A 25,065-nucleotide genomic window follows, 5' to 3' on the forward strand; every position below is an offset into this window, starting at 1 on the left:
AGATAGTTACAAAGCTTTCATGATTGAGTTCCAGTCCTAAAATGATCAAACACCCATCCCTCTACCAATGTGCATTTTCCACCACCAATGTCCCCAGTTTCACTCCCACCACTCCCACCTCATTCCACCCCCTGCCTCTGTCACTGTCACTGTTCTCCTGTTGTTCATCAATTTGCTCGAGCGGGCCCATCATGAGACCTTTTGTTGTTACTGTGTTTGGCATATCGAATACGACATTGGTAGCTTGCCAGGCTTTGCCATGCGGGCGAGATACTCTCAGTAGCTTGCCGGGCTCTCAGAGAGGGGCGGAGGAATCGAACTCGGGTCGGCCATGTTGGCTGCGTGCAAGGCAAACGCCCTATCCGCTGTGCTATCGCCCCTGCCTCTGTGGAAGACAATTTCCTTCTTACTCTTTCTTTACTTTTGGGCGTTATTATTTGCAATATAGAGAGGCCATCATGTTTGGTCCTTAGTCTACTTTCAGCACACATCTCCCATTCCGAGCAATCCCTCCAACCATCATTGACTTAGTGATCCCTTTTCTATCCCAACTGTCTGCCCAGGTCTTGAAGCAGGCTTCCAAACCGTGGAGCAATCCTCCTGGCCTTTGTCTCTAAAGGAAATATATATAATTTTATTTAAATATATATCACTGTCACTGTCCTCCCATTGTTCATCGATTTGCTCGAGTAGGCCCAGGCTTTCGGGTGAGATACTCTCGGTAGCTTGCCGGGCTCTCCGAGATGGGCGGAGGAATTGAACCCAGCTCGGCAGGGCCGCTGTACGCAAGACAAATGCCCTACCACTGTGCTATCACTCCAGCCCATTTTATTTAAATACATACATACATACATACATATATATATATATACATACATACATACATATATATATATATATATAAGTTTTTGCACTGTGGTTTGCAGTACTGCTGCTGATAGGGTTTTCTACATACCACTTTATCACCTTTCAGGCCCACCTCCTCCTCCCAGCTTCATGTCTCCCTCCACTATAATTGTTGCCCCTTCCTGTGCTACTCCTGCCACCCCTCCGCCCCCTGCCTCCACCTGCCCTTCCCACAGCGGCATGTATCCTACTGACTACCAGTTCTCATGTTCTTTGTTCTCATTGTGTTTGAGTATCTGTTATTCCACCGCTATGTTTCTTTAATACCCTGCATATGAAAGAAATCGTTTGTGTTGATCTTTTACCCTCTGACTAACTTTCCTTAGCATGAAACTCTCCAGTTCCCTCCATGCAGCAGCAAATTTCATGACTTTATCTTTTCTTATGATCAATTAGTATTCCACTAATATGCAATATATCATATGCCATTCAATATACAATAGTTTCTTTATTCTGCCATCTATCCGTGGACACTTGGGTTGTTTCCAGATTTTGGCTATTGTGAATAGTGCTATAAGGAACAATGGGCTACAAATATCCTTACCCTATCTTGTTCAGGAGCCCTTAGGGTATATTCTGAGAAGTAGGGTTGCTGGGTCACATGGAAGCTCAATTCCAAGATGTTTTAGGAATGTCCATATTGTTTTCCAGAAAGGCTGGACCAGTAGGCATTCTCACCAGCAGTGAATGAGAGTCCCCATATCTGTGCCAGTCTTGTTTTTTTTTTTCAATCTATACCAGTCTCTGTAGCATGAGAAGATATCTCACTGTTATTTTGCTTTACATCTCCCTGAAGAAGAGTGATGCAGAGTACTTTTTCATGTCACCCATTTTATTTTTTTACTGGTACAAAGTAGTTCTGCTTTAAAAGGGCCCCTGAGGTGCAGCTGGTTGGTATTTAGTTGCAACATCCCCAGCTTTCTCCATGCTTCTAGGGTCCTTCAGGCACCCACCAGACCAAGGGCTTAGCAAGTCGGCTCAAAGTGTGTGTGTGTGTGTGTGTGTGTGTGTGTGTGTGTAAGGAATGTGATGATTAAACACCTGGTCTTCATTTTAAAGATTAAGCACTAATTTAATTGGAAAAATTCTTAAGTACACCGGGGATTCAAAAACTATTGCTTCAGCAAGTTTAGATTTAATAAAAAGAATCTACCTAAAGAGCACAGGAGGAACATGGCAATGGTAGGAGTGAGTGTGGAAATGTTGGAGTTTGCTGGACGTGCAGCCAGGGAGCTGGGGGTCTGCCTTCTGGAAGCTGTTCCTGTGTTCTGGAAAGCTAGAAGAAGGGGGAGGAAACTAGACTGAAAACAGACAGCTCCCTGGCCACAAGGATTTATTTTTTTTGTGCTTTATTTGGATCACACCTGGCGTTGCACAGGAGTTACTCCTGGCTCATGCACTCAGGAATTACTCCTGGCAGTGCTCAGGGGACCATATGGGATACTGGGAACCGAACCTGGGTTGGCTGCATGAAAGACAAACACCCTACCCACTGTGCTATCACTCCAGCCCCGGCCACAAGGATTTTGAGTGAAGAGAAAGAGAGCCCATGCCCCTTTCCTTTGTTACCTGTGTATTCCATGTACCAAGAAATGTGGCACCATGGCCAGAGGGACAAAGCTGCCCTGGTCCTGCTGGACTGCAAAAGGTCATACTGAGTGTGGCCAGGGACTTCTATCCCAAGGGCTATAGAATGACAGGATCAAGCCAGCAGATTCTCACTTCATTGGAGCACCTGGGGTGCCACTGGAGGGTTTCTCATCACAGGAAATAGCTCTTGACAGCCTAAGAACAACTTTAAGACACTTGGAGTTAAAAGTCTTAGGAACATATACTCAAGTGAGTAAAGAAACTGTGACCTGGCAGCTCTCCATACGCTTGGGCCGAGCTTCACCTATGAGCGAATCCGCAGAAAATCCAGGTAAGTGGGACTTGTGAGTGAAAACTCCAGGTTCAACAGAACCGGGAATGGGTGACTTTCCACCCATTCCCCCTGTTTCTGGCAACTTGGCAGTCATCAACGCCCACATCAACGCCCACATAAATTTTTACTTCAACAAGTTTACGTTTAAGAAAAAGAATCGACCTAAAGAGCACCGGAGGAACATCGAAAGGGCAGGAATATGTGTGGAAATGCTGGAGTCTGTTGAACGTGCAGCCAGGGAGCTGGGTCCTGCCGTCTGGAAGCTGTTCTTGTGTTCTGAAAAGCTGGGGGGCAGGGGGCATGGAATCCAGACTGCCATTACATGGCACTCTGGCTGGTGCCATATAATCTCATCAACGGTCTGATCCAGAGACTCATTATAAATCTCTTGGAAGAGAGCATAAAATGACTTGCCATAGTCATGCCACAGGACCCTGCGCCAGGCTGTTTCATTTGGGAAAATCCAGAGGGGGACGGATAAGTTCCCCTCCCCACCCCAAGGAGGCAGCCCCAGCAGCCCAAAAGCTCTAGAACTCAATTGCCACCATGGTCACAGCCACTCTCCACATGCTCATGCCGAGCCTCACCCACAAGTGAACCTTATTCATGGACCACACAGCCAAAAATATATATATGTGTATATATATATGTATACACACACACACACACACACACACACACACATATATATATATATATATATATATATATATATAACACGTTAGTAATCTCTTATAGAGGGGCTTAATGGCCCCTGGGTGAAATACAGCAATCTTCACAACCTTCCTCTAAGGAAATTTTTTGGATAATTTTCAGCGGTTTATGCATAACAAACAATACAAAATAAATTATTTAGGTGCTGCTTTGGGGCAGGGGTTGGGGTTTGGGACGGAAACATCCAAAATATGGTGGGAAGGTGTAATGATGGTGAGGTTTGTGTCCAAATATTAAATGTAATCAAATATTGTAAACTGTCACTGCCACTGTCCTCCCGTTGTTCATCGATTTGCTTGAGCAGGCCCAGTAACATTGTAAGACTTGTTGTTACTGTGTTTGGCATATCAAATATGTTATGGGTAGCTTGCTAGGCTTTGCCGTGCGGGCTAGATACTCTTGGTAGCTTGCCAGGTTCTCCGAGAGGGGAGGAGGAATCAAACCTGGGTCGGCCGGGTCGGCCGTATGCAAAAATCTTAAAAAAAAAAAAAAGAAGAGAAAAAGAAAGAAACTGTGACTGAGAGGCCCACTAACAGAACTGGATGTCACAGGCCTCAGTATAGGAGAGACAGAATCCTCTGGTTTAAGGGTTCAAAAGTTCAGGCAGGTAGGGCAGGAGAGACAGCACAGCAGGCTGGGCTCTTGCCTTGCACGTGGCAGACCCAGTTTCAGTCCCAGGCACCCCGTATGGCCCTCCAAGTCCCACAGGAATATCCCTGAGGGCAGAACTCGGAGTAAACCCGGAGTACAGCTGGGAGTGGCCCCCAAACAAAATAAAAAACAAAACTTCCCTAAGTTCAAAAAACTATGGGTTCTGCCTGTTTCTTCACAACCCTGTAGCCTGGTGAGTTTGCAGTGAGGGGCTCCAAGTCCATCCCTGCTCCCTTCACCTGCCTCTCACTCACCTGCACACACCCGCTCCTTCTCTCAAGGCTGGGCAGAAACATACAGAACCTGGGGGACCGCGTCCCAAAGACTGAAGTCAAAGGGAATAAGAATTCCATCATGTTGGTTTAGGTTTTGGCTTGGTTTAGGGACCACACCAGGCAGTACTCAGGGCTTATTCAAGGGTCACTCCTGGTGAGGTTTGGGGTACCATATAGGACTTGGGGGTTGACCCAGGGTTGGCTGCATGCAAGCTGAGTGTCCTATTTGCTGTATTATCCATCTATCTGGCCCCAAACCATGTTTTGAAAGTTATATGCACTTATAGGAAGAAAGTAGAAAAATGATTACTGCCAGTGTTTCTCTTGGGATAGAGGAAAACCAAAAATTGTCTCTTTCTCTCTCTCTCTCTCTTTTTTCCTTAAAGAACAGAGAAAAGAAATGCCATCCAGCTAAAGACTTCCTAATGGACGGTTAGACCTTCTAATTCCCCAATGGGTGGGACACTCCAGCCCCCACCTCAATCACGCCCCAGGAAAATTGCACTGGCACCTTGGGTTAGCTGGGTGAGGGTGGCCCAATGACCGTGTCCCGGGGAGAGATAGTTCCATCCTGGTATTTAACAGAGAATCAAGCCAAAGAGGAAATAAGCACAAACAAGCTTTTCAGAGAAGGCAAATGAGCTGGAGCAGTGCCGAGGGTTTGTTGATAGAAGGCTCGGTCCTGCCCCTTGCACTGAAGCATGTGGTCCGGCCTGTCCAAAGCAAACACTCAGCCTGGCCCCGGCTGGGCAGGACCCAGTACAGGCTGTCTGGGAGCACACAGAGCTTCCCAGAGGCTCCCTTTCCCCGAGGTGGGCGCTACTGCCCTCCGGGACTGCTGGAACCATTTGTTTGTTTATTTATTTATTTTTATTAGTGAAACACCATGAAGTACAGTTGTAGACTTACAAATTTTTGTGCTTGGGTTTCAGTTATACAATGATCGAGTACCCATCCCTCCACCAGTGCCCATTCGCCACCACCAATGATCCCAGTATCCCTCCCACTTCCCATCCCCCCCATCCCACCCTGCTTCTGCGGCAGGGCATTCCCTTTTGTTCTCTCTCCCCTTTTGGGTGCTGTGGTTTGCAAAAGAAGCATTGAGTGGCAATCCTGGGAGGATCCTCCCAACACCCTTTATTTGGTGCTCCCTTCTCTATCTGAGCTGACTTCTCACCTAGCATGTGTGGCTGGCCTCCAAGCCATGAAGTAAACCTCCTGGTACTTATCTCGGCTATTCTTGGGTGTTAGTCTCCTATTTTGTTACTTTATATCCCCCAAGTGAATGCAATCTTTCTGTCTGTCCCTCTCTTTCTGACTCATTTCGCTTAGCGTGATACTTGCTGGAATCATTTAGAGGGAGGGGGTATAGCCTTGGGTATAAAGAGGGGTGCGGGGGGGTGCTATTTGCTCACATACAGGTGGTAGATTTCCTGGGAGCACTGAAGAGCATTTTTTAAAAAAATATTTTCAGTAAAGGGGGCAGAGATAGCACAGCGGTAGGGCGTTCGCCTTACAAGCGGCCAACATGGCCAACCCGAGTTTGATTCCTCCGCCCCTCTCGGAGAGCCTGGCAAGCTACCGAGAGTATTCGATATGCCAGACACAGTAACAACAAAGTCTCCAATGGAGACGTTACTGGGCCCGCTCGAGCAAATCGAAGATCAACGGGAGGGCCTTTACCTTTACCTTTTTAAAGGGGGCAGCAAGCAAAATAAGTTTGGGAACCTCTCACCAAGACACAGACAGGCCTGGTTTATTTGTCGAGAGGTGCCAGGTTGTCCCGTCTTCCCAGCAGAGGAAAGGGGTCTGCTGTGGCAGAAGAGGCGCCACCCTGGGACTGCCACCCAGCACACTCTGGGATGGACTCGTCTCTCAAGAGAAGGGCAGGGCTTCCCCGCTCTGCGCATGTACAGAGCTCAGGAGAAGCAGCGTGGCCTCGGCCCACTGATGCCGGGAGCATCACCTCCATCTCCACAAGCAAAACTGGCTCTAGAAACTGACAGGTGTCCCCGGGATGGAGCCCCAGCATCCTTGCGCGTCCACTGCTCTAGCGGAGGATTCCAAGACTTTCTCTGTGTGCAGCCCCTCCTGCTGAGAATCGCAACCCAGACAAACACTGCCAGAAAGAAACACCGCTTGTGCCTCATGTGGATTCAGAATACACCTGAGTTGGAATTGTTTGTGGCACATTCAGAAACCTTTTATCCTGCCAAATTCTTCGAGACCCCCCACGTTCAGTTGTAAGACCCCATATGGAGTTGTGACCCCTCCACCCCCCAGACCTGAGTTTAAGAAGCAACGCCCTACAGCAGGCTTTTCAACTGCCACTTGGTGGGCTAATGCTGGCCCACAGATGCAAAAGGCTGGAGCTTACCGAATAGACTAGAGGCTCCCAAACTGTCCTTATGTCAGGGGGAAAACAATCACTCAACCCCTCCTGTAAATTTACCCTCTTTAAATGAACAAATAGAGACCCCCCAACTTCACTGAAGATCCTGCTGCTCACCCCAAACATGGCAGTGCTCTCAGGGGGCAATGTGGACCCCCTCGGGAAGCACTGGCCTTGAGGAAGGATTGGAGAGGGGCAGAATGAGGAGAATGGGACACGGTGGGGCAGCTCCAGGACAGAGGGGGTGTAGGGCAAAGGGAATCGAAAGAAGAGAGCTGAATGCTCCCAGGAGAACAAAAATCGGAAACAAAGAGCTTGAGAAGATGCGCTATGTAAACGCTGCTCCATCTGACAGGTACATCTTCAGCAAAAGTTGGTGTCACCCACGAGGTCTCTGGGACACAGACCTGTTTCCTGTCCCTCTCCCCCTCCCCACTGAGTGGGCAGCTGCAGTGAGGAGCTGGGCGCTCCCGGGAGGCTGGCTACAGGCAGTGGCAGGGGATGTGCACTTTAAGACCTGTATTTTGTCATGAATCTGGTACCACTCTTACAAAACACACCTGGTTTGCTTTTTAATAAAGGTGCCCCGGGGGGAGAGAACAGACCCAGGCTCTGCAGTGTGGTCAGAGTACCACGGCCAGACAAGCATATGGAGGCGGTAGGGAGCTGGGCTGGACCCAGAGGCCACCAGTACTGTGTTTTCTTCCAGAAGTAACCTGTGTCTCGCACCCACACTATAGACAACAAACCTCACAAAACCAACATTTACTTGTTGACATTTAACCCCACAACACGGCAGTTTTCTCCATCACTAAGTCCCTGGCATTTGAATGTTGAATGGGCAACATTCCATTTATTCATTTATTCATTTAACAACCATAGTTGTTAAATGAATAAATGGATGAGGTCCTGGAACATACCTTAGTTCCCTGACTAGCAAACTCTGACTCATACTTTAAGGCTCAGATCAAATGTTACCTCCTCTAGGAAGTCTTCCGTGATTACTCCTGACAGAAATAACTTCACAGTGTACTCAAAGCATGTGATTGCAGCCTGTGCCACTGTATATATTATTGTGTTTGTCTTCTGCCTCCCCTGTCAGGATGTAAGCTCACTGAGGATGGAAAAAAAAAACTCTGACACATTTGTTATCCTCATTTTAACCCATGCTTAGTGCATAATCACGGTCACGGTCACGGTCCTCCCGTTGCTCATCGATTTGCTCGAGCGGGCCCAGTAACGTCTCCATCATGAGACTTGTTGTTACTGTGTTTGGCATATCGAATACATCACGAGTGGCTTGCCAGGCTCTGCCGCGCGGGCGAGATACTCTCGGTAGCTTGCCGGGCTCTCCGAGAGGGGCGAAGGAATCGAACTGGTGTCGGCCATGTTGGCCGCTTGTAAGGCAAACGCCCTACTAGTGCAAAATATAATATAGTGCATAATACTCGATAATGACTTGTTCAATGTAAGATTCAAACAACGCCCTCTTGTCTCCATTCCAAATCCTCAGCATCAAAGTTTAGACACCTCCTGTTTCCAATCTCTTAGCAAAACCCAGAACCAAGAGCTGCTTTGGGTTTTATCTTGCCTTGGAGAAAGAGCTCTTTCTGCTCAGCTGTTCTCCTGGCCTGGCTCACGGGCAGGCAGGATGACAGACCAGAGGACTCTCAGCCCCAACAGCCCTCCTGTCCTGGGCCTTAGGGATTTAAGGGTCTTCCGATCTTCCCTGGACCCTTCCCCCATCCACACCACTCCTCTGGCTAAGAGGATTAATCCCACGCAGGACTACGCACGCTTGGGAGAGTGACAGTCTCTTCTTCTCCCCCCTAGAAGTGGTGTGTGATAATAAATATATGTGTTTATAAGGAATATATGTGTATGTCCTTTGTCCTCATTTCTGGCACAGAATCTCTAAGACTCTAATTTTGGGGAGTGACCTAGGATGGAGGTTGGTTACCAGGGATCAGAAGGTTCCCAACCCATCCACCCACCCACTCTACTTCCTCTACCAAGTACCAATCCCTCTGGGGAGGGAACAAAGGGGATAGAGTCCAGTCATTCACCAATGGTCAATGATGGGACTCTACTGGGCCCAAGAAATGAAACCTTCAGAAAATCGCAAAAGGATGAGTTCCGAGAGCTTCCAGGCTGGTGACTGCGCTGGTGCTCAGTTCTGCTCCCTCCTCCCCCCTCTGTTCTGTGCATCTCCTCCTTCCTGCTGTTCCTGAGCTACAGAGCAAAAGCTCAACGTCTGTTGGAGTACACGGAGCTTAGGTTTATCGGAATCGCACTCATCACAGTGCTCCCGAGTCACTCCCATTACTTTGTCTGCTTGTAACCACTTCTATGCTCTCTTCCCCAACCAATTTGTAAGGTCTCATCCTTCTTAGACACTGAAGCTGTACTGTAAGTTAATATTGTCTTTCTCCTCTCCTTATGTCTTTTGAGCAGTTTACCTTAATGCAATATCCTTTTGTATAGATACAGGAAGACAATTAATTAATGTGCTCCGTAACTTAGGAATTGATTGGCTTTGAATGTTATTCACTCCTGGGCATCTGCCTTCTCAACTTAAGCCTCAGTTGCCCTCACTTCCTAGCATCCCAAGGGCAGGGTCCCGACATGGGACTGGATGGAACCAGGGCAAGCCGGTAAGTTATGTGCTACCCTGGCATCGCGATGGGCCAGGCCAAGGTGCCAAGATTCTTAACTATAAGTTAGGAGTTTGATCATAGGCAAATGCTGTCATGATCCAAAAGTAACGACAAGACTAGGGCCCTGCTGCTAGGAATAGGAAAGATATCTGGCCTGAGCACTGCAGTCTGAGATCGAGATGGCCCTAGGAGAGCAATTCTATAAGCTCAAAGTATTTCTTACTGTGTCCATACGAAATGATTAATATTATGTATGCTTATATGTTGGTTGGACAAGGAGAGGAGAAACACGTCATAGAAGCAGTTTCCTGTGTGTCCTGACTAGCTTGGATGAGACTGCTTTTTTGGAGATGTAGATTCCAAACTCTAGCAGACTGGTCTTTGTTGTGCTAATCTAAGTGCTTGTAGCTTGTGAAAAGGTGAGGCCAGGATTACTGGCCTGCGGATGTAAGGAAACAATGTATGTTTGCCACCTCAGTGTTCTTTCTGTAACTCCTTTTGATGACATCATTATATTGCGCCCTTTAGAGGTGCTATGATCTATATAAGGAAGATTTCAGGGCTCTCTGGGGGGACGCGTGCATCAGAGAACCTGGGAAGATGGGGCTGAGGACAGAAGCGGAGAGAACAAAGGCGCACGTGCTTGAGGATTCCTGAGGCCTCCATGACATACATCTCTTCCATGTAATAAACGGCTACTAAGACCAACTAGCTTGGCCTCGTTTCCTTCCTTCACCTGACCATCGCCATCGACCTCCCTGGAGTGGGGAAACGGCCAGACCGCCGGCCGTTCTACTTGTGTGTGTTTACACAAACGTCCTCTGAGCCAGGGGAGCTGCTCTAATAAAGGAACTGAGCCCCGGGGCTGGGGGAGATTCTTGGGGACCTCTTCTCTCTAACCAGTGAGTCAGAAACATACGTGACCCCTGAACTTGTAGCCGGCATCACAAGCAAGGCAGGGAATATTCGATGGTGCTGAACCGCTGGACACCAGCTATGAGTGCTTTGGTGGTATGGGCAGGCATGCTCGGGGGACCATATGGGATGCTGGGAATCGAACCCGGGTTGGCCGTGTACAAGGCAAACGAACTACCCACTGTGCTATTGCTCCAGCCCCCATGTGCTGAATTTTAAGTCCATACCTATGCACCTCATCTAGAGACAAGGGGACCCTGATATCCAGCCAACAGACTCTGCAGGCCACCCCGAGCTCTGCCTACCTGGTGGGAGGGTGGAGCGTGGCTGCTCTCTGCAGAGGGTCTGTCCCGGGCCGGCCCTCCCTGCTGTCTGCAGTCCAGCTGGATCAGGCTGCGGCATTCCGGGTGGCACGTGAACTTACAGTCTGTGGGAAAGAGCCAGTAGGGTTAGTGTCAGTCTGGGCTCTCCCCATTTCTCCAGAAACATCTCCCCCCACTCCCCTCCCCCCGCCGCCAGGAGGTGCCTGTAGCTTCCCAGAGCCAAGAGCCCCTGGACAGAGGAAGGCAGGTGAAGGCTGAATGCCTGGGCTGCTCCCGCCTCCTGCGCCCCCACCAGCACGGCACACCCTCACAAACTGCCCCTGCCAGCGTTGTTCCTGCCACTTCATAGGACAGACCAGGTGTGCCGAGACCACCAGCTGCAGGCTGGCATGCCTTCCATTTAAATCACACTCATCACCAGGGGTCACGAAGCTCTGGGGTCGGGGGGAGAGAGGGCGGGCGGTGCTTTTGCTCATTTTGTTTTTGGGCCACCCTGGTGATGCTCTTCACTCAGGAATCACTCCTAGCGGTACCCCTAGGGTACCATATGGGATGCCGGGGATCGAACCTGGGTCGGCAGCCTGGAAGCTGTCTGCCTTCCCACGCTGTATTATTGTTGGCCTGGCCTTTGTTAATTTGTAAATACAAGGTAATAGCCAATTGCCTGGGCACAGGGATATATATACATATATATATACAGCTGAATCTTGCGAAGACAATGTTTATGAGAAACAGCCTTGTTCCTGACGCTCCATTCGCTCTCAACGGAACCACCATCTCCGAATGCAACAGTTATATATACCTAGGTCGAGAAATCAACATGATGAATGACCTGGCACCTGAGTTGCGCAGGAGGAAGAGAGCGGCTTGGAATGCCTTCAAGAGCATTGAAGAAATAACTAAAAGGACAAAGAACCTCCAGCTACGAGCACATCTCTTTGATTCCACTATTCTTCCTGCATTAACATATGCCTCAGAGACCTGGACCCTACGAAAACAGGATGAGAACACTATTCGGATCTCTCAAAGAGGAATCGAAAGAACTATGCTTGGAATATCACGATTCACTCAAATGAGAGATAGAATCCGGAGTTCTGATCTTCGTCAACGCTCAAGAATCAGGGACACTGTCTCATTTGCCAAGACATCAAAAATCAGATGGGCTAGACACGTAATGAGGTTTACAGACAACCGCTGGACTAGAGCCATTACTGATTGGATTCCACGAGACATCAAAAGATCATGTGGACGCCCCCCTATAAGATGGTCAGACTTCTTCGTCAAGACCCTAAATGATCGGTTTGAGGCTCTACATGTTCCTAAAACGAACAGATACCATTGGGCTACGCTAGCACGCAACTGGGATGAATGGAGACGTTACTGGCACCCGCTCGAATAAATCGATGAATAACGGGGATTAAGTGATTAAGTGATTATATATATATATATATATATATATATATATATTCTGGCCAGAACAGGACTTAGCACATCAGAGACACCTCCAGAGGCAAAGCTGCTCTCAGGAAGGCCTGCCCACTCCCACTGCTGTCTCGAACGTGGGCGGCGCCAGCCAGCGGAAACAGCCAGCAGACATCAGGCTGCAGCAGGCGCTTCTTCGGTCACACCATGGAAGCGGGACTGGTGGCCAGAGACAGAAAGAGACTCTGGGCCAGGGAAACAGGCCCAGAGACATGAAGTGCGGTGCCACAGTTCAGGGCATGGCCAGGGTGCTGAAGAACCCTCCGGTCCACTCCCGAGAACCTCCTTGACCGGGGAAGGAGAGGCTGGAGGGGCAGGAGGCTGTATGGCTTGGCTGCACACGGGAAAGGGGAGCATGTGTGGAGAGTTGGGGTGAAGAAACACTTGGCAGACAAGGAATTCAAGCCCAGCCCATTAGCAGGTGAAAAAAATGTTCAAATCTCTGTATGGTCCAGAGGATCGCTGAGGTCAGAGGGGCCCCAGGCCTGGTCGGCCACAGGACCTGAAACCAGAGGTGTGTGTGTGTGGGGGGGGGGGAATGTCCTGGCTGGCATCTGGGCACCCAGGGAAGGGCTGGGTGGTTTGCTTGCAGCAGGCCCTGGGCTGTGAGGAGGAGTTTGCCAGGCAGGGCTGAGCAGGATCACGCTCCCCGGGCACAGCGGGTCTCTGTGTGGGATGGGCATGCCCTTCCTTCCCGCTCTGCTGGGGAGCACTGACAGAGCAGCACACTCCCAAACTGTCCCTTCCTTCGGACCCCTAAGGTGAGTGCTCGGCATTTTCCTTGGACAGGCTGATATTCCCCCCTGTAGGGATGTCAGAGGTCCCAGGACTCCACAGTCTAGCCGGACGCATCTCGATCTCTGGCCTCTTTCTTGAATGTAAGCTCTGCTGCTCCCCTCCCTCCTGCCTACAGGTGAGCACCCACCCCCACCTCCTGCCTCCTTCAGACCTTTCTGGAGGCTGCCCAACTCCTCCACAGAGCCTGCCGCTCACCCTGCACCATTTCCCTGCAAGCACCCACGTGTCTCTGGGGCCTCCCAGTCGATCTCTGGCCAGCACAGGTGCAATGCGCAGACCACGGCTTCCAGGTGTCAGGGGCCCCGGAGCATCAGGTTATGATGAGGCCACCCTGGCCAGATACCACTCAGAGGAGTGCTACTGGGGGGCGCCAGTCCAGTCCGGGGACACCCCTGGACCATTTTCCACACCCCCACCCTGGCATCAGGCTGATGCAGGAGCTCCAGAGCAGAAACAAGGAGGACGAGGCGGGAGGGCATGGGGGTGTATCTCTAACTGTACCGAGAGGGGGAGCGCCTGGCGAGGCCTCCCAGGCTCCCTCAGCTCCTGCCTCAGACACGGGATTCTCTCTCACTCCGGCCTTGCCATCCCCATGTTTTGAAAATAGCACCAAGACCTCAGAAAGACTGTGCTGCTCTGAGGGGGCATGGAGGAGTGTGTGCGAGTGTGGGGTTCCCAGACTGCACAGCTATGCCCTCGCACACAGCCGGCTCCTGCCCCCTGCCCACACCTGCACTCTCCCCACCTGCAAAGGCTCAGGCTCTGTGTGTGTGGGGGGCGGGGGGCGTGGAGCCAGGGCTGCTGAGCCCATCTGTGGGGCTACCCATGAGATCCCCAAGGCAAGCCCTTTCGGGGACCATGGTTGTGTCCCCTCCGCCCTGGTGGCTCCTCTCACGGGTGGGACGACCCTTAGGGGCTGAAGCCTTTAGCAAGTGCTCAGTGTGGCCTAGGAAAGGGAATGGGGTGGGGTGGAGGGAAAGGCACGATAGTGGGGAAGGCATTTGCCCTGCACACAGCTGACCGGGTTCGATCTCTGGCTTCCCATATGGTCCCTCGAGTACCGCCAAGAGTAATTCCTGAGTGAAGAGTCGTGATTAATCCCTGAGCATCACTGGGTGTGACCCAAAAAGAAAAAAAAAAGGAGGGAAGGAGGAAGGAAGGGAGGGAGGGAGGGAGGGAGGGAGGAAGGAAGGAAGGAAGGAAGGAAGGAAGGAAGGAAGGAAGGGGAATTGGAATGCAGCCCACACTCAGGGTGGCTCCACCCCCCAGACAGGAGCTGTGAGCACAGAGTTCCTGCTGCCTGGGCACCCGGGAGAGAGGGACACACAGGTAAAACAAGGCATGTCAGGTTTAGCCTCCGTGATGGCTGCCAACACAGAAGCCTCAAGCTAACAAAGCAGAGGCCATGGAAGTCCCTGTCTAGGAAGGCCTCATGCACGAGCAGGAGGCTCTGAAGAACTTCGGGGTGACGGGTCCCCCATCCTGGAGCCAAAGAAGGGAGGGAGCTCTGGCGCTGAGAGTGACAGATCTCCCCAAGAGGGAGCCGTGATAGACGAGGGAGCAGATTCGGGATCTGTTGGGGGCAGAGCTCTAGTGTCGGGACCATGGGCCCTCATCTGGGAACCAGACTTACCCCTTCCCTGGCCACTGTCCTGCCCGCACAAACCCTGCCTCATTCCCAGGGAGCTCTGGAGGAAGCAACTGTACTTCAGAACCGGGGAGAGACGGAGGGAAAGCACGGGAGAGATGAGGGGCACCAACCTGCCCAGAAGAGAGAGCCTGAAGCCAGGATGGAGAGAGGCTCAGGGTCCCTTGGCACCTCGGCCTGTGGATGGAGATCTCTCCCCAGCATGGGACTTGCCTGCCTCCCTCTGCAGCGGCCCCTCCAAGCACACACATTCTGAGGGGAGGGTCAGGACTTCAATGCGTATATTGGGGGGGGGGACACTGGGGGCACTCCTGGCAGTTTTCAGGGAACCATGGAGTGCCAGAGGTCAAACCTGGGTCTCTTGCATGCAAAGCCAATCCAGTCTTTGGAGCTGTCTCCTCAACTAAGACATCTGTTTTTGGGGGAAGAGCATGACTGAACCCATAAAACAGACCCATACGGGAAGCAAGAACCCTTAGGCCTGGCCAGATGGTTCGTGGATACCATCACAAGAGACAGAGGCAGGGACCAGGGAGGGAGGGAGAGAGGGAGGGAGGACCTGATGCTCCCCCGCTGGCCTGCACTGCCCTGAAGCTCACCACCAGTTAAACAGGGTGAAGCCCAGAGGCTACAGTCAACTCTGCCCAGAGGATGTGTGCAGAGGACGGGACCCCAATAGTGGGACATCCAGACCAAGATATTGCTTCTCTCAGAATGCAGAAGCCCCACCTCTGCTCAGCCCCAACAGAGCCGGAACACACACACACACACACACACACACACACACACACACACACACACACGCACACCCCCGCTCCACACTGGCCACACGAACCAAGCAGCTAATTTTTCTGAATTTTTTCGCAGTGATAACGAACCCTGCCAGTGTTAAATGCAAGGTCCCGAGATAAAGTGGGGCTCTCAGATTAATTCTGCCTGCCCCCAGGCTCTGCCAAGGAGCAATTAAACAAGATAACATCCATGGTTGCCAGGGACCGGGCAGAGGTGACTCGGCAAAGCACCGAAGGATTCAGGGCCGTGGATCTGCTCAGTAGCACCCTCTGCAGGCACGAGCGCAGCATCCCAGCCTCTGAATGTCCCACCCCCAGAGTGAACCCTGACCACAGCACAGACCCCCCCTGTGACAAGTGTGCCATCCTCTGAAAGGATTTCTACTTTCCTTTCTTGTGACTGTATTTTTTTGTTTCTCAAAGAAGTTTTAGGTCCACAGCAAAATTAAGTAGAAATATAGCAAGAATCCTCCCCCCACCCCCAATGGCCTCCCTACCATCAACGTGCCTACGAGGGCAGCACACTTTTAGCGGAGACTAGGGATGGGCTTCATTGTGAGTGGAGGGCCGAGGGCACTGAGTGGAGTGGATCTGGACAGAGTGCTCCCGACATGGAGGAGTTGGGAGAGCCCGCTCCTGCCAATGGGCCACACAGTTCCCATCCTCAATTCAGTCAAGATGGGCGGCTGGAGCGTTAGCACCTACCATGCCATGGGCCTGCCCTGAACTGGTTCTCCTGCAAGGCCTTCCTCTCTGGGCTATAAGTCTGGGAGACTGAAGGACACCCACAGTTCTGTGGTTGGCTCAGAATGAGGCAGTGGACAGGCCAGCTCTCCTGCCCCCACCCCGGGAGAGATGAGACTGCGGTAGAGCCTTATTCATGAGCAGCTGCGAAGCCCACATGTGACCCAAACCCAGCAGCTCCCTGGAGCACAGGGTGTGTGGGATCGGGTCTACTGGAACGGGGGCAAGGACACCAACAAGCTCCAACACGACTGCAAGGAACTGGCAGAATTGGACCTGCAGATCACAGAGCACTTAGGACTCAAAGCCTTGTTTCTCATTGCCTGGATAATTTACTTTACTTCGGTAGAACGGGGAATTTATTTAGCTTCAACTTCCTCATTTGCAAGATTCAGGCAAATGACATCCTCCTGAGCTGTGGATTTGTAGCCAAAAGTCGAGGGAATATATATATATATATATATATATATATATATATATATATTTAACACTGAACAGTGCCTGGGGGTAGAGTGGCCTGGGGTGGCCTCCACAGCAGTGCTCAGCAATTGGATCTGTCTGCATGCCAACCCCAGGGGACACTGAGTCTGGGTCCTCAGCTTCCTATTGGCTCAGCCTGTGAAGCCAGACCCAAACTCTCATGGTCCTGCTACCTGCCCCGTCCTCCCTCCGGCCCTATTTTCCAGGGCTCCAGAGCAGAAGGGCAGCATGGCGAAAGGACAGTGGCACTGCAGAATAGTGAAAGGGTGGTGGCACTGTAGGACGGAGAGGTGGGAGCCTGTAAGTCACAGGCATGGAGGTCTCTGGCCATTGCCAAAATCAACACTGGCCGTATGTCCTCCTGGCTAGCCTCCTTGTGAGGCTGGCAGATAGAAATGGAAATTCCCCACTCCTGGGCAGCTGCTCAGCTTGGGTCTCCGCGTCTTTATGCTTCCGGAAAAGAGCCGGAACCCCTGCTATCTTGAGACCCTAAACTGTCGTTCCTGCTTCCGGGTCACTCCCAGAGGTACTGGAGTCAGCACCTCCACCCAGGTAAGGTGGGCCCCTGCATATACCAGGGCTCTCTGTGCAGGGACGAGAGGGATGTGCTGGAGCATGTTCAAGTCCGGATCAGACCTCCAGTTCCCACATAAAGCAGAGGACTGGGATGGGCGGGGCTGTGGGAAGCAGGATCCCAGTTCCAGAACAGAGCGCAGAAATCTCAGGAGGTGGGGCAGGGCCGGGGAGCTGAGACTGCATGGAGGACAGCAGACTGCAATGACATCTTGTCCCCACTGTCTCCCCGAATTATCATTCTGCTTCACAGGTAGAGAGCTGTGCCCCTTTATACAAGAACAGGCAAAAGGTCTGCTCAGTAGCGGTGGCTCAGGGCTGAATCCCTCAGGGACCGGCCTTTGAGAACTGATGCATCAGCAGTTTCCCCCTGACCCTATTCCTGCCCCATTGCCAGGGTGGTACCCTCTTGGTAACTGGCAGGTCGGTACCCTCTTCCCAGCATAGCCAGCCTGGCAGATGCTCGGTTGCACTGCTGACCTGCAAAGGCCTAGTTCTCCCTATGAAGGGTGGGGAAGTGCCTCTTGGTCCATGAATCATCTCTCCCCAACAAGCCCTAGGCTGCAAACCCCAACAAAAGGCAAGGAGGTTCTTCTGGGTGGAGAAGGTGGAGGAGGACAGGCCAGTTCACAACAAGTTTAAGCAACGAGGCAGGAAGCTGAGGCCTGCCCGTGATGCCTGCTCTATGCAGGGGGCAAAAGGGGGGATGGCGGGCAGGCCTGAACCCGGCCACCTTTCCCACATAGTCTGTCCCCCATGTTCTGACATATCTACATTCAAAAGCATAAACCAATTTGAGTTGAGCAATTTTTAACAAAGTCATGCTTTAACTTCAAGTAGTATGTATGCATGTATTTATTTATTTTTGCTTTTTTATTCACACCTGGCGATGCACAGGGGTTAGTCCTGGCTTTACACTCAGGAATTACTACTGGCGGTGCTGGGGGGACCATATGGGATGCTGGGAATCGAACCTGGGTCGGGCACATGCAAAGCAAATACCCTACCCGCTATACTATCACTCCAGCCCCAGTTTCAAATAGTATTAACTGGCTCCCTACATGGAGGATGGCGAGGGCTCGTCCCTCTTTCTGCCCCATGCTGTGAGTTTTGGCTGTGTTTATTTAATTTATGTGTCCAATGTTTGTGACATTCTGTTGTAGTCATAACTCCCATGGTTGTCCAAAATTAATTTAAACTGATTCCATTATTTTTTTATTACAGCAAAACTTTTTGGGCTGGAGCAATAGCACAGCAGTACGGCGTTTGCCTTGAAAGCCGCTGGCCCAGCCAAGTCGGGTTGGATTCTTCCGCCCCTCTCGTAGAGCCCAGCAAGCTACCGAGAGTATCTCGCCTGCATGGCAAAGCCTGGCAAGCTACCCATGACCTATTCGATATGCCAAACACAGTAACAACAAGTCTCGTAGTGGAGACGTTACTGGGCCTGCTCAAGCAAACCGATGAACAATGGGAGGACAGTACTACAGTGCTACATGTCCAACCCATCTTTTGATTGAGTAATGTTAGGTATATCTTTGTAGACATTATATATCCCAAGGATATTTTAAGCCCCTCTAAGAGATACACCCTGATTTACTGGCCTTACTGCCACACAGTGACAGCTGACAATACCGCTGAGGGACCTGGAGCTGGGGACAGAGTGTGGAGACAGCTGAGTGGTAGCCCTCGGCATGACAGTAAACACCCCAAGAGTATGTCCTTGACCTATTAGGATAAGGAAACAGGTTTGGAAAAGGTAGAATGACTAATTCAAGGTGGGATCCCACAGGGAAATTATTCTTTGTCTCTTATTCTTTGTCCCTCATGTGCAGGAGACGGTCACTTGAACCTCGGTGCCATATCCTCAAAGCCTGAGTTGCATTTAGAGACTGGTCTCCCCAACAGAAGTGCAAAGACAGCGCCATTTCTGAACAGGCGTCCCGAGTTCTCAGACAAGAGGGCTGCCTTATCTCCAATTGTCCTCTCTCTGCTAGTCACTAGTCACTCTTTTTTAAAGGTGCAGGTATCCACTCACTTAAACAGATGACCCAGTAACTCATTATTCTCAAAGAAAATCAGGAATAGCCCAAAGCTTTCTATAACAAGAACAAGCATATAATAAAAAGAATATATGTGTACGTGTTTCTTTTCCTCAGTACAGATATAAAAATAAGTCCTATTGCCTGAGCACCATAAGAAAAGAACAAATACTTTAAAAACCTTTCAGAGAGTTGAGTTTAAGAGAAGGAGCAAACAGCGACAAGCCCATGGCATGCCTGTCCCGTGTGGAGAGGGCAGCCGTGCACGCTCTCAGGAAGGGCCTCCCTCCTGGAGGCATGTGTCACTCTGCTCTGGGTGTAAGAGAGACAAAGCAGAAGAGGTCCCCTGCCCTGACTCGGGTTCTTCTGCGCCCACCCCTGAGGCCCCCAAGAAGGTGGGGGGAGCAAGAGTGGACGTGGGCTCCTCTGGTGAGGAGCAGATATGGAAAGAGTCAAAAGGGTTTTTGTCTTTCTGCTTCTCTATAAGAAAACTCTGAAGGAGGGTAAGGAGCAACCAGTCTCTTGCCGACCCTGAAGAGACTCTGGTACCAAACAGGCTGCAAAATGTCCTGCCTGGGCACCTGTGAACTGCAGGCTGGCAGAGGAGGGAGACACAGATGCAGAGGCTCATGTACACAGGTACACTGCCCCATTTGGCCAGTCACAGGAGGTCATGGGAGGCCGGGAGCAGGCAGCTTCAATGCTTATAGAACAATCAGGCTACGGCACCAAACTGGTCTTTCCACACCTGCTTTGATGTCACTTGCATTCAGATTTCCAACCACCAACTGAACGCCAACCAACCAGGTAAAAGGAGATTTTTGCAGTAAAAAAGGAGAGTAAACAGATGACGTCTGAGGGCCTCTTTGCAGGTCACTCCCATTAGCTGCTTTACGGCTGGCGTGAGGAGCACCAGAGACCTTTGGGGGAGAGAGAGGAGCATTTCTTGCTGACCCCTAGTGTCTTTTCAAATGATCTATAACATGCTCCTTGGCAATAGACTTGCTTAGCTCCTACAGATGCCTGGTGATCTCGCTCTGTCTATTCATTAAGTGGTGTGGGGAATTCAGTGGTAGGAATTCAGCGCTGGGAGTGTCCAGAGGCACCTCCTCCTCCCCTCCTGGACGGCCTTCAGGCCTTCTGGGTGACAAGAACACACAGCTGAGAAGAGGCTGCACAGATGACCCACTGGGCACAGTTGTTAAGTCTTTCCAGGAGTAATAAACTATGTAGCTGCCAGGGAGGACCCTACCGTGGCACAGTCACATTAGCTGGTTTACTAACATCCAGGTCGTGTTTCAACCTCACAGCACCAGTTCAGGGCTGGGTTCTGTATTTTTCACGGGGAGGACTGAGGCACTAAGAGGTTTATCTGTAGGACAAAGGCTACAGCCAGGAACTGAGCTGCCAGACAGAAACTGGCCTGGCTCTGGGCCCATTTCCTTAAGCGCACGCTAAGGGTGGTTCACGGTGCTCTGCAGTAAGATGGGCTGTTCTGGAAGTCTCCAGTCTGCGACCTTCTACTGCCATCAGCTTGGACACCTGCCCACCCCGCACCCTTCTTCCAGGCAGTCCTGTCCTGGCAGGATGAGTTTAATGACCACGCTGCAGCTACAGGCAGTCTCTGTCCTGACCTAATGCTGCCACCCACAGATCAATTCTGTGAAATCTATAACTCCTTGGGCTGAATAACAAAGGAGCAAGGGAATAAACTGCTGACTAATCTTGAATGGGGCTGGTGAGCATAAAGACACTGTGAGGATTCAAATAGAGGAACTTGGTACCCAGCTGCCCCTTAAGAGTCATGGTACAGATGAGGCTACTGAGAAGGATGAATCATTCAGGCAGGTTAAAGAGTATTTGTCCCCAAATGGGGTTAATATTGAACTAAAATTCCCATTCTCAAAGGTAAAACATTGATCAGAAAAATAATCATTTTCTGTACTGAAGATTGAATCATCTTTTTCTGGAGTGGGGGTGGCGGGTGGGGGAGAGGCCACACCAATCAATGCTCAGGGCTTACATCTGGCTCTGTGCTCAGGGATCACTCTGGGCCGGCCGTGTGTGAGGCAAGTACACTACCCACCTTTAGCCCCTGTATTATCTCTGTTACTTTGCTTTCAAGAACATCCCCGAGATGACTTTTCAGTTCCAATCCATCCCCAAACCCAGAACTATGGCTACCAAGGGGCCACCTATTCCTGAGTGCCCAAGAGGATACCAGGAGCATTCACATGCCCAGAGATCTGTCCATCAATGGAAAGCAACTCCGTAAGATAGGAGAATCTGGGGTGAGGTGCAGCATCAACTCTCCCCCACCCCCCAGCAAGGGATCTGAGACTTTGAGCTGGCTCCTGTGAAACAGAATAATCCCGTTCCCACTCCCATTGCATATCAGAATTCTGGAGGGAACGATCATGCTGAAATTAAGCATAAGCCTTTGAATTCTTCCACAGGAGAGTGCTGCGGAAATACAAGATGCCTGAGACCACAGAGCACAGCAGGAAGAGTTGAGGCTGGAAGGCAGGAGTCACTGACAGACAGACCTCTGCTGGCTTCAGCCTCCTGTCTTTGACCTACGATTCTAGGATGGTTTGGATCCCTTCTTCTTGCACTTTGTCTTTCTCTCATCACATGCTGTCCATTATCCACGGCTAGCGAGGAGTATTCTCAAGCGAATCCGTGCTTCCCGAGGGAAACGCCCTGCCCGGAGCCTACCTGGGCCTACCTGGATCACCAGGTGTGATCCACCCGCCATAATCTTTTCAGGTGAGAAGCCTCTGCCCAGGACACTTCGCTCCCCTGGGTCCTCTCAGGTCGACGCAATAGCCTAGCAAGCTCTCATGGTCCTTCCTTCCAGTGTTAGGGTCAGAAGAAAGGAAAACAGCGGCCACCCAACACACTCATTCTACCCTCTCGGGGACCCTGATTATAGTGACCCCGTGGCCTGAAATTCTCGGCAAAGGAACAGTCCAGGGCCAACTCAGAAACTTTCATGCCAGGCTGTCGCACTGAAACCCACCTGGGGGGCTGCACCTGAGCCTGGTCTCTGAAGGGGTCGCCTCGGGGGTGCTGAGCTCAGCCTAAATAATCAGGCTGCGAAGATGCCGGCCTTCCCTGCCGCATAGACAGACCTCCGGCCGAGGCCTTGGGACGCGCACGTCCCCTTGGACACCCTGTCTGGAAAGCCTTGAACCTACCTGGAGCCAAGCGAGCCTCACGACAGAAGCTCTGCGGGGCCGGGAGCTTCCGGGAGTCGGAGCGGCTCTTAGGGAGCCTGCGGAAGAGCCGCTGCAGCCGCGCCGTGACTGTTCCAAAGCAGGCGGTGGCTGCCGCCTCCTCCCGGCCCTCGGTCATCCCCGCTGGGCTGCAGACAATCAATAGCGTCTCTCTGAGCCTCAGCGAGGAGGGAGACAGTGGGGGGTGCCACCGGGTCTTCCAGGGTCTTGTGTGAGGATGGCCCGGCCCTCCCGACCGGTGCCTTCTGCTCAGCACAGTCTTCTCCTCCTCCCCCCACGGAAAACTTTCTATTCCTGGGGCTTTTAGCTTGATAAGATAAAAATGCCCCCACCAAGCAGGCTGCAGCAAAGAGCCTGCCCGAGCCTCACTTCTCAGCAGCGCCCGAGCGGCTGGAAATCAATGTCTCCAAAGTTTCAGCAGACGACAGAAGCGATGGGTTAGCTCACACCGTGCACCGGCCCAAGCTCGTTAATGGATTTCTTCGGGGAGGGGGTTACTAATGCTTTACCAGCTGTCCAGGCTCTGTGGGGACACCGCAGCCTTCCGCTGTCGGCGGCCAGGAGGCCGCGCTGCTTTAGGAAAGGAGACCCATTTGTCTCCGACAGATACCTGAAGAGGAGAGATGAGGTGACAGGCAAGGGGAAGAGAAAGAAGGAAGCAGAAGAAGGTCGGTAGGAGACTCTCAAAGGGCAGCAACGTGGTTCTTTGCCTGAAAATGGCACTCCAAGGCGCTTCCCTCAGCTCTGGCTCTCAGAGGCCCCAGATACCAGGGCTGCTTGGGTGGGGGGTGGGGGGCTTCCTGGAGGCCCTGAGGCCCAAGCCGGGACAGGCACACACCACTGGAGGGGGCGCCTGCTCCCAGCTGCTCAGAGACCCCAGTTCCTCTACCTGCCGCCAGCGAGGGTCAGCTGGGATGAAGGAGGGATGCTTTTCTCTGGCCAGACGACTGTCACTGAGCACAGGTGCACAGAAGTGAGATGCATGGCCCAGGTGTGTGCTGCCGCCTAGTCTTAGGGCCATCGGGGGTTCGGGGGGGCTCTGCTATTCCCCCACCTCCCACCTGGCTCCCTTCCTTACTGTGGCACCCCCAACTCTAGGTCACCAAGACAACCAATGGACCCCAAAGCGGTGTCCTCAGATCACTCAGAAAAGAAAACAAGCTTTCTCTTCCCAAAGGGCTGGGCTGCCCAGGGCCTTTCCACGGACCCCCCTTTAACCAGCAAGCTCTCTGGGAGAAGGTTGGTAAGCAGGCAGGTCTGACAAGGTCCCACCAAGCAGATGTCTGGAGGGAGAGCAGGTGAGAGGGGCAGAAGGCGGCTGCTGGGCACATCCACCAGAAAAGAGAAAACTCATGCTAGGTGGGAAGGCGGGGAGTGAGTTTTGAATCCTACTCCAGTGTGGCCGGGGAATCTGTGCCCAGCTCTCCTCATCTGGCTCCTCTATCGCTACAAAAGTTCTGCCTTTGCTTAGGGGCAACCAGCAGGAAAGAACTGGAAGAGGGGGCTGGAGTGATAGATAGCACAGCGGGTAGGGTGTCTGCCTTGCATGCGGCCGACCAGTGTTCGATTCCCAGCATCAGGGGGCTGGAGACAGTACAGCAGGTAGGGCGTTTTGCCTTGCAGGCAGCCGACCTAGGTTCAATCCCCGGCATCCCATAGGGTCCCCCGAGCACTACCAGGAGTAATTTCTGAGTGCATGAACCAGAAGTAATCCCTGTGCATCGCCAGGTGTGACCCAAAAAGAAAAAAAAAAAGAAGAAGAAGAACCGGCAGACTGGAGAGAGAACTTGGAAGCTCTAGAATCTTCACACCTGACCCCTGACCTTTCAAACAGAACAGATTTTCGACTGCATCTGATTCAGGAGGAGGGCTAAGACAATGACCCTCCAGAGGTAAGCATGGCCCTGTGGCCACAGTGACCATCGTGAGGAGGAGGGAGCGCAGACATAGCCCAGTTCATGCTTGTGGGGGAGCAGGCCCTGGGGATTGATTGATTTTCTTCATTTGTGTTCAAAATGCCCCGGAAGCACTTGCTCATAGAATGCACCGCCAGGACACTTTCAGACTTCCTCACTTCCAAACTGCATGCTCAGCGCTTTCTCTCAAAACTGTCAAATTACAACTGGAATCTGTTCCTCCATTTGAGTGGGATGACATCTCTGACTCTGAGGGGGAAAAAAATGACTTTCCTCGTTTGCAGCAAGGATTTAATTGCTTCAGCAGAAACCACAAAACCTTCCATTCAACTGGGATGCTGAAACATCAGCAAGGAAAGTAAGCTGCGATATCCAAGTGGGAGTCTGACCTGGATAAGGAGCAGGCAGAGTGGGGCCTTTTCCCCAGATCCGCTGTTCCCCACCGGGTGGCAGGGGTTCAAGCCAGAGGTTTGTCAGGCAAGTTGCAGCTTCCTGTCCACTTCCCGCCCGACTCCTGTTCCAGGGGGCTCTCCCCTCTGACACGAAGCCTGTCCCTGGCCCCTGGGCTTCCCAGGGAAAAGTGCTGTGTCCTGAAGTC

At 51.7% G+C, this 25,065-nt stretch overlaps 1 protein-coding gene across 1 annotated transcript in view; it reads right to left on the reverse strand.

Annotated features, from left to right (window-relative positions):
* Positions 1-25,065, reverse strand: part of RASSF5 (Ras association domain family member 5) — a 77,927-nt gene that overhangs the window by 43,031 nt on the left and 9,831 nt on the right. Inside the window, exon 2 of the mRNA XM_056118953.1 lies at positions 10,740-10,861. Coding sequence (XP_055974928.1) covers positions 10,740-10,861 — 122 coding nt within the window. The remainder of the gene's footprint in view (positions 1-10,739; positions 10,862-25,065) is intronic.

The sequence above is a fragment of the Sorex fumeus genome, unplaced genomic scaffold (genome assembly GCF_029834395.1).
Source record: "Sorex fumeus unplaced genomic scaffold, SorFum_2.1 ptg000039l, whole genome shotgun sequence".
NCBI lineage: Eukaryota > Metazoa > Chordata > Mammalia > Eulipotyphla > Soricidae > Sorex > Sorex fumeus.